The sequence below is a fragment of the Pleurodeles waltl genome, chromosome 3_1 (assembly GCF_031143425.1).
Source record: "Pleurodeles waltl isolate 20211129_DDA chromosome 3_1, aPleWal1.hap1.20221129, whole genome shotgun sequence".
NCBI lineage: Eukaryota > Metazoa > Chordata > Amphibia > Caudata > Salamandridae > Pleurodeles > Pleurodeles waltl.
The window spans coordinates 160,435,780-160,445,074 of NC_090440.1; the positions used below are offsets into that span (position 1 = coordinate 160,435,780).

At 44.7% G+C, this 9,295-nt stretch overlaps 1 protein-coding gene across 1 annotated transcript in view; it reads right to left on the reverse strand.

Annotated features, from left to right (window-relative positions):
• CHRNA5 (cholinergic receptor nicotinic alpha 5 subunit) overlaps positions 1 to 9,050 on the reverse strand; it is a 186,574-nt gene extending 177,524 nt beyond the window's left edge. The window contains exon 1 of the mRNA XM_069222044.1: positions 8,576 to 9,050. Within this exon, the coding sequence (XP_069078145.1) occupies positions 8,576 to 8,696 (121 nt within the window). The 5' untranslated portion in view covers positions 8,697 to 9,050. The remainder of the gene's footprint in view (positions 1 to 8,575) is intronic.
• Between the last annotated feature and the right edge of the window lie 245 nt (positions 9,051 to 9,295).

The window sequence follows — 9,295 nt, forward strand, 5'->3', positions numbered from 1 at the left end:
AGTGTCCTCTACGTCTTGTTCGGGTATCTTGTGTGGGCCTCGCCCATGCATTTTGAACCCAGTGGTCCACAGACTTTAATGGTGGAATACCTTGGACTAATATTATTGGTGTATATATTTGTAAATAGTGTATGTATATTTTTTGAATACTGAATTTTAATATATTACAAAGTTCACCTCATTTCCTTTTGTCTTTGCATTCTTCCAGGGGGGTTGAGGGGTGTAACTGTTATGTATCATACTGTATTAGTGTGTGTGTTGTCGTGGGTGAGGGTGGGGGTGTTGCGAGTTGCGTGTGTGTGTCACTGTTTTTTCCCTCCCTCCTCCCCTGTGTCGTAGGTGCAGTACTCACTGTGGTCTTCGCCGCCGGCGTTCGTCCTCCTGGTAGAGGAGCAAGAAGATAATGGCCTGAAAAATGTGGAGCTCTGGTTCCATGGAGTCCTGGTTCCTCGTGGGGTGTGCAGAGGTGAGCGTTTTCCCTTCGAAGTCCTGTTTCCGCCGTGTTTTTGTTTGCGGTGAATCCACCCCGGAAAAGGTGGCGGATTGGTAGGTTGTAATTCTGTGCGCGGTACATTGTGTTCCGCCTGTCTGTTGCCGGTGACCGCCGCTGTGTTTGTTTGTACCGCCATGGCAGTCGGAGTGTTAAAGTGGCTGTCTATGTTGGCGGTTTCCGCCACGGTCGTAATTCCATTTTTTTTACCGCCGCCTTAACACCGACCGCCAGGGTTGTAATGACCACCTTAATATTTATCTGGTTAAATGCAGATCAAAATGATCAAAGATGCAAAAAGTAAATGTAGAGATATCACTGAAAAGTGATATAAAGTGTCTTAAGTCTTTTAAAAGCAAACAAAGTCTCTTTCAAGCACAAAGTAGAAGGTTTGCGTGAAAAATCTCCGCAAAGGGCCGCAGAGGAGGAGAAGCGTGGAAACAAAAGGGTGTGCGTCCATTTCTCGGGCCGCACACGGCAATGCGTTGTTTAGTTTCCATGCAGGGATGGCTGTGCGTCGATTTCAGGTGCTCAGTCGTGGATCCTCTTCGGGTTGCGGGGTTTTCAGACGCCCTGGGGATGGTGTGTTGATTTCTTGCGCAAGCAGAACTAAGTCACAGGAGCTGCATCGATCCGGTGGGAGTTGCATCAAATGTTCTACCGCACGCATGCGCTGCGTCGATTCCTCTCTGGAAGTCGGGCTGTGTCCTTCCAGCTCGGTTATGCGTCGATCCAGTGGGCGGTGCGTCGAATTTCTGGTCACTATGCTGGCGCTGCGTCAATCTTCTCATTGCGCAGATGGGCTGCGTCGTTCCGGTTCGGCATGCAGTGAAATTTTCATTGCGTGCAGGCTGTGCGTCGTTTCTGGCAGGCTGTGTGTCGAATTTCACCTCACAAGGAGTCCTTCTTGAAAAGATGAAGTCTTTTTGGTCCTGAGACTTCAGGGCACAGGAGGCAAGCTCTATCCAAGCCCTTGGAGAGCACTTCTTCACCTCAGCCAGAGAGCAGCAAGACAGCAGGGCAACTGCAAGGCAGCAGTCCTTCACAGAAAGTAGTCAGGTGAGTCCTTTGGGCAGCTTGACAGTTCTTCTTGGCAGGATGCAGGTTCTGGTTACAAGTTTCTTCTCCAGGAAATGTCTGAGTTGGTAGGGGCAGAGGCCCTGTTTATATACCCAAATGTGCCTTTGAAGTGGGGGAGACTTCAAAGAGTGGCTTAGAAGTGCACCAGGTCCCCTTTCAGTTCAATCCTGTCTGCCAGGGTCCTAGTAGGGGGTGTGGCAGTCCTTTGTGTGAGAGCAGGCCCTCCACCCTCCCAGCCCATTCAAAATGCAGATGTATGCAAGTGAGGCTGAGTATCCTGTGTTTGGGGTGTGTCTGAGTAAATGCACAAGGAGCTGTCAACTATCCCAGCCAGACGTGGATTATAAGGCACAGAAAGATTTAAGTTTAGAGAAATGCTCACTTTCTAAAAGCGGCATTTCTAAAATAGTAATATTAAATCCAACTTCACCAGTCAGCAGGATTTTACAACACCATTCTGGCCATACTAAATATGACCTTCCTACCCCTTTCAGATCAGCAGCTACCACTCAAACAATGTAAGAGGGCAGCCCCAATGTGAGCCTATGAAGGGGGCAGGCCTCACTGCAGTGTAAAAACAAATTTAGGAGTTTTACACTACCAGGATATGTAAACTACACCGGTACATGTCCTGCATTTTGCCTACACAGCACCCTGCCCTATGAGTTACCTAGGGCATACCATAGGGGTATCTTATAGGGGAGTTTTAGGCTTGGCCAGTACTTTTAAATGCCAAGTCGAATTGGCAGTGAAACTGCACACGGAGGCCTTGCAATGGCAGGCCTGAGACAAGGTTAAGGGGCCACTTAAGTGGGTGGCACAATCAGTGCTGCAGGCCCACTAGTAGCATTTAATCTACAGGCCCTGGGCACACATAGTGCACTCTACTAGGGACTTATAAGTAAAGTAAATAGTCCAACTGGGTATGATCCAATGTTACCGTGTTTAATGGGAGAGAGCATAAGCACTTTAGCACTGGATAGCAGTGGTAAAGTGTGCAGAGTCTTAAAACCAGCAAAAACAGTGTTCAAAAAGTGGAGGGAGGCAGGCAAAAAGTTAGGGGTGACCACCCTAAGGCTGTCAGGTCTAACATACATTTTAGTATATTTTATACTACATTAAGCCACTCCATTCTACCATACTGTATTGCTCTCTATTGTATTCCACTCCGCTGTACAACATTGTAATACACTCTGTGGTACTCTACTCTGATACACTTGATAACACTTTCCAATACTGTTCACCACACCAGCTTACTCCACTGTGCCACACACCACTCAGTCTACTTCATTTCACAGCACTTTACGTCACTATATGACAATTCACTCTACGCTGCTTCACTGTAGGACACCCTACTATACTCTATGCAACTTCACTCAATATGACTTTTTTTACACTCTATACCACTCAACGAGACTCTACTCCACTCTATGCCCATCCCCTCTATGCCACAGTACCACACTGTATGACACTCTAGGACACGCTACTCCACTCCTCTCCACCACACACCACTCAAATATGACATGGCACTCCACTCTACAAAACTTTACTGTACAAGACTTCACTATACGAGACTCCCTGCCACTCTACTGTAGGACAGTCCACTAGACAACAATGAGCTGTAGGACACCGTATAACACTGTAGTCTACTCTATGCCACTACATTATACAACACTCTACTCCACTCAATGGCATCATATGACAGTCTACTCAACAACACTCCATGACACTACATGACAATGCAGTCAACAACACTGCTGTATGATACTCAACAATACTCAACTATACTGTATGACACGGCATTCCACTATACAACATGCCACTGCACCATGTGACATATCATGCCACTCCACTGTATGCTACACCACTCCACTATACTCTATTCCAGTGTACGACACTACACTCTATGACAGTGTCCACCACTATAATCTACGACACCGCACTTAATAACACTCAAATGAACGACACGCAACACTTTGATTTGAAAAAAATTGTTATTAAAAAATAAAAAACATTTAAAATCAATGAAAAAAAACAAAGGTTGAGGCTAAGGTTATAGTTAGGAAACCTTTATTTATTCTTCCTTTACAAACCTAAGAAACTATGAGATAACTATCCCTGGTGAACTTCAGAGGTTTTGTTAGTTTCAAACATTATGTTTTAACTGACGTTTTCACCTACTTATAAGGCAAACTTAATCTATGTGTTTTTCAGTGAAAATATATATCAGAGTTGTGGTAGTCACAGTGCAGTTATGAGTCCGTTTTTATAGGAAGAAGGGCATGTTTTATTTTGCTAATAACTTTGGTGCCATCTGACGAACCTTCACAAAACTTTGCAAAACTAATGTTCAACCACCTCAGCTACTTTCTGGAAAGTTTCAGGGTGACCTGTCAATGGAGGGCCAAGAAAAAAGGGGGGTCCGAAAACACTTTTTCCCCTGTACAATTTCCATTGGAAAACAATTACACAATTATACAGAAAAAATAGCTAAACAAAATTAAATAATAATAAAAAACATTAAATTGCCTTGTTGCAGTCCCGCTTGACTGTTTTTTGTTTTTTTTAATCTATATTTATATAATTTAATGCAGCATCTCACCACAAACAATTGGCACTTCATATGATTACTACATTGATATTCTGTAGAAATACGGATAATAACCGGCAGTATGATTGCAAACAGGTGAAATAAGTAGAAAAACCCTACCAACATCCCTCTCACACTCCCTACTGCTCCTAGTACTTCTCGGACTTTTGACATAATTATACACACAATATCTATTTTTCGCTCTCCTTTGCATTTCTAGACCCAATAGGCACTTAGCCACTATCAACCCCCTCATGTGCAAGGTTTATTAACAGTTATCCCTCCACCCCGTCATTCATGCTGCACACAGTCACACTAGAGCCAAGCACATGTAATTATTTTAGCCATCCTCTACCGTATCTGGTGGAATATTTGGTGCTCTCAGATCCTGCACCGTCTGTGTCCAAGCCACTATATCATCCGCCAGTTTCGTATATGTGCGAACATATCTCATCTGAACCTCATCCGCCACTGCCCATTCGGAGAAGTCCCATTGCCAGTCCCAGTACCCTGGGGGAACAAGGTACAGCCACTTAATTGCTATGCATCGCTTTGCCGACAGGAGCCCCAACAATATAAATATGTGGCTTACGTTTTTCTCACTAGGTGTAGGAAGCATTTGCAACAGTATCACCCTGTACAAGTATACGTATAAGTTTCCACCTAGTGTCTCCCTCCAAGGTCTTCACTATACTTTTCCAGTATGATTCCAGAGCACTACTTTGCTATACTATATGAAAGAAGTCAGCCCAAGTCCAGCGCAGTGTGGGCAACGAGGGGATCGTGCAGGGTATATACGCTGAAGGATATTTGGGGCTAGATACACCTGGTGGTTGTAGTTATATTGAATGAGTTTGAATCTCGAATTTGAACTGCTAGTCTTAGCCCCGTCATACAGGCGTTTCCACTCTGAGGCTGAAACCTCTTCTTCTAGCACTTCCCCCCACTTACGCTGCGCAGTCAGCGTAATATTCAGGATATCATCTCTTAGGGCTTTATAAATATTAGAAATCAGTCTCCGTCCCCCTCCCAGGGACAACAGTGCAGTCAATGTGGCCAAAGCAAGGGGTTCGTCAGGAAAACTGGGCCGCAGACCACGAGCTGTCGCCGCCATTTTCGCATACTGTAGGAACTGACCTCTCCCCAACTGGAAATCGTCCACAGCATCTTGCTGGGTGATAGATTTCCCCCCAAGAAAAAGATCTCCCGCTACCTCACATCCCCCATCTCTCCATTCCTACATAGTCATGTCCAAGGCAACTCTCGCAAACGCTTGCATATCTTATGTTGGTACATCCCTGGAGTATGGGTTGCATCACAAAACATATGACACCGTTCAGGTCCATACATTACAGACCTATCGCACTATATAAGTGAGCCCATTCCCACACCACCCAGTTCCCCAGCAGCAGGGCTGTTAGGGTATGTTCTTCACACACTCCCTGTAAAAGCTTCTTCTCCCAGTTGCTATCAGGGTCAAGCCAATGCACTGCATGCTGCAGTTGGGAGGCAAAGTAATAAAGTTCCATATGAGGGAGCTCAATTCCGCCGCGTTCCCACGTTTGTTGCAGCTTAGGTAGACCCACTCTCCTCCTCCTATTTGCCCATAACAACTCTAGAATTAGGCTACCTACTTGCGCAAAGTATGATCTAGGCACTTCGTACAGGCTATTCTGCAACTCATATAGGCATCGCTGCAGTATAACCATCTTCGTTATTGGCTGCTCTGCCCATCAATGAAAGCGGCAACTCCTTCCACAATCTAACTGGGGTCCTCAATCCCTCCAGGACCCGCCCATGATTAAGATTATAGTATTTTTCAGCAGTATGTGCCAATCTTATCCCGAGGTAGCGAAGGCCCTCAATTCCCCACTGTAATCCAACCGCCAGGATAGCATCAATCCACTCCCTGGCTATAGCGCCCATCAGAAACAAGTAAGACTTACAAAGACTCACCCAGCACTTAAGAGAACCCTGCAGGACTGTTGCGGGAGCCCGCGCAGCCCCATCCCCATTTGGTCCCAAAAGCTGTGTATTTATGTTTTTAAAGTAAAGTAATTTCTTATTATGATATGTTTGTGGCCATCCATGGCAGGAGAGCTGGCTGCTGGGCCTGGCCTGAGGACAGGCCTTGGGCGCAACCCTCTGCAAGCTGCCAACGCCTATGGATTTACTGAGAAAACCAAAAGGTAAAGTAGAGGTATACGTAAGGAAAATAGTAAGATTTTAACTTTAAAAAACCTTGGAAATTCACTGAAAACCCACTACTGTTTAAAAAAAAAACAATCTCTGAAATTCAACAGTTATTCATAGTTGGCATAACTAAACCTTGCACTCTGTGATGCTCTGCGTAGGATCTTAAATATACGTCTGCGAAGACATCTGAAATCTATGACGGTGCAAGTTAGACTTATGTCAGTACCAGGTCCCACTCTGATCACCTGGCATGTTACACAAAAAGAGGGATGTTACTAGAAAGCTGAAAGTCTCAGCATTCCATCGATGACCCCCTCTTGTAGCACAATTCCCCATGAGCATGGAAAATGGGGATTTTTTGTGCCCACTCCGTGCTCACAGAGAAGACAGGAATTTAGGGCAAGGTGTACCAAAGGGTTTCACCCATTCTGTGTCTATGGGAAAATGTGTTTGTACATATGGCCCTTACTTCCTAGATGCCAGTCCTGCAGCTGATGCAATCACATCAGTTGCAGGACACCACACATCACATCAACTGGAGCAGAAGACTCTTTCCTCTCTAGCCCAGCAGGGTGTGACACGTGGGGAGCACCAAAGTTGCAAACAGCAGCGGCTTCTCCAATGCTGGGTGCTTTCCATTGACTTCCCCACCAACAACGCCTTATGGCTTGCTTCTTTAAGGGGAAGCACAAATAAGCATTGACCGCAGTAATTAAGCTGTAATATGGAGATAACCCCTACATAGCGGTTGTTTATTTGGCGCTGGAAAGGGATGTGTTATTATTTAGACAGCCCTATTTGGTAGTTCACTTTCGTTAATTTGAGGCTTGAGGATAAGTTCATTACAGACGTCTGAGCTTCCGTTCTTACCGTTTTGAGGTCTAGACAAGTGGTGTGGGCCCATATCAGCAGGCCAGATGAAAAGGCGAGGACACTGATGCCTGACAGATGTTCAGACTCTCTTAATATTAGAGATGGATCTCCATGCAGATGAAAAAGAATGCAGTTAATCAGAATGTGGTCCTAGCTAATCTCTCATGAAACAAGAATATGGACCACAATTTGCTGTTCAAGAACTCTTAGAACTCCTATGGTTAATACTGCGGAACTGAATTTATCCTGCTGTAAGAAACTACTACTGTTCATGAGTTACAAATTTTATTATATAAATATATATGTATATATTGACAAAACCAAAGGTTAAGGCTATGCTATAGATACTGAAATGTTATTCTTTCTATAAAAACCCAATTTAAACTATACAAACGTTAGAAATTCTAAAGTTATAGTTGTAACCAATGTATAATTTATGCACTACCTTGGGGCCCCAAAAATTCTTAAGAGTGGCATTGAGAACCGGACCCTTAGCCGATCATTTACTGTAATAACTGCAACGTAAACTTTAATTCACAAGCACTGGATAATGAAAGTCTTTCCAAGGAATCTGATGGGCCTTGGTATTGAATAAGGCACTGGCAATGCATAATGGTAGTCCAAGGGTCTCTGAAAACAACTAACCCGTTTCTGAAGTTCATAAGACAGTACCTTACATCCTCTTGAAATAAACATACTTTCTATTAGCTGTGTGACGAGTTCAGGAAAATGCGGCTTCTTTTGAGGACTGATCCCATAAAACCGCGCGTACACATGTATTTTTGATGGCGACATGAGCGAAATTAGGAACTATGTATTCACTTTCGGTGGGTCTCCTAAATTCCCAAAGAACCATACCACAGCCTGCCGTAACAAACATTGTTTCCAACGCACGCGCCTTATAATCAACAAAACGCAACGGTAACAACCATGCCCTTCTGGTCAGGCAGTCACTCGGTCCTCAATTACAGAACAAATATTTTATTTTTCGGAAAGTTGCGTTTTACCATAGCAGCTTCATTTTATTCTACTGCTTGGGAGCACAATGTGTGCGTTGAAGCCAATGCTTATGCGTTATGGATTCCAGGACAAACACATAGGAAAAGCGTTGAGACAGAGAAAAAAACCCATTATATCACACAGTGCATTTTCTTACATTCTCTAAACGCTCACAATGCATTATGGAGTATGCACATTGTTAATTAATTAAACAAATTTTTTACATCTAATCTCCGTGTGTTGCTTTGCTAGCTGCTAACATCAATTATTTGCCATGAAAAAAAAACCTAAAACAATAGTGACAGTTAACTACGCCACATGTCCATCATAAATTAGTATTTACTTACCAAAAGCTCGCGCCTGTCCGCTTAAACACACGCACAGCAGCATAAACCAGGGTTCACATGTATCCATCTTGCACTGGAAACCGTAAACGCATTTAAAGCGTGACTGCATGTGTAAAAACATCCATTACAGGAGCAGGCAGCAGCTCTGATGGAGGCGCGCGGGCTCAGGCTGCGCTGACATGGAACAGAAGCCCGGGGAGGAGGACAGACGCATCCAGATTGGTTTCAGTACCACGCCACATATTGCTCCTTTGGGAATGCGCGGGTCGTACTCTGCATTGGAACAAGCGCCGGGGTCGGGTTATTAGTGCAGCGGCTGCTCAGACAGTGGGGCAGCGTTGCGAGGGTGTCATCGGCAATGCAGACCCTCCTCCGCGCTCATAACTCTTCTCAAGCAGAGCAGGGAGCGCTGCGCGAGCCGAGGAGGCTGCCTGGTCTGCAGGATGCCTGGTATGCAGGCAGCCCCTGCTGCTATGGTAGCCCGGCGGATACAATTTAAATCATGAAAAATTCAAAACACCTTTGATTTTCGTGCCAGACAGGGTGAGGTCGTGCAAGGCGACCAGTCATTCCGAACTTGAGACAGGCAGCCTCCTAAACTGGCTTTTTGTTTTCTCAGCATCCTACCTCTGCTCGCCTGGCTATTCTCAAATTCACAGCGCTTGGAATAAAATTCATTATAATATCGCATGATATTTTTTTCTTCCATAAGTCTGTAAC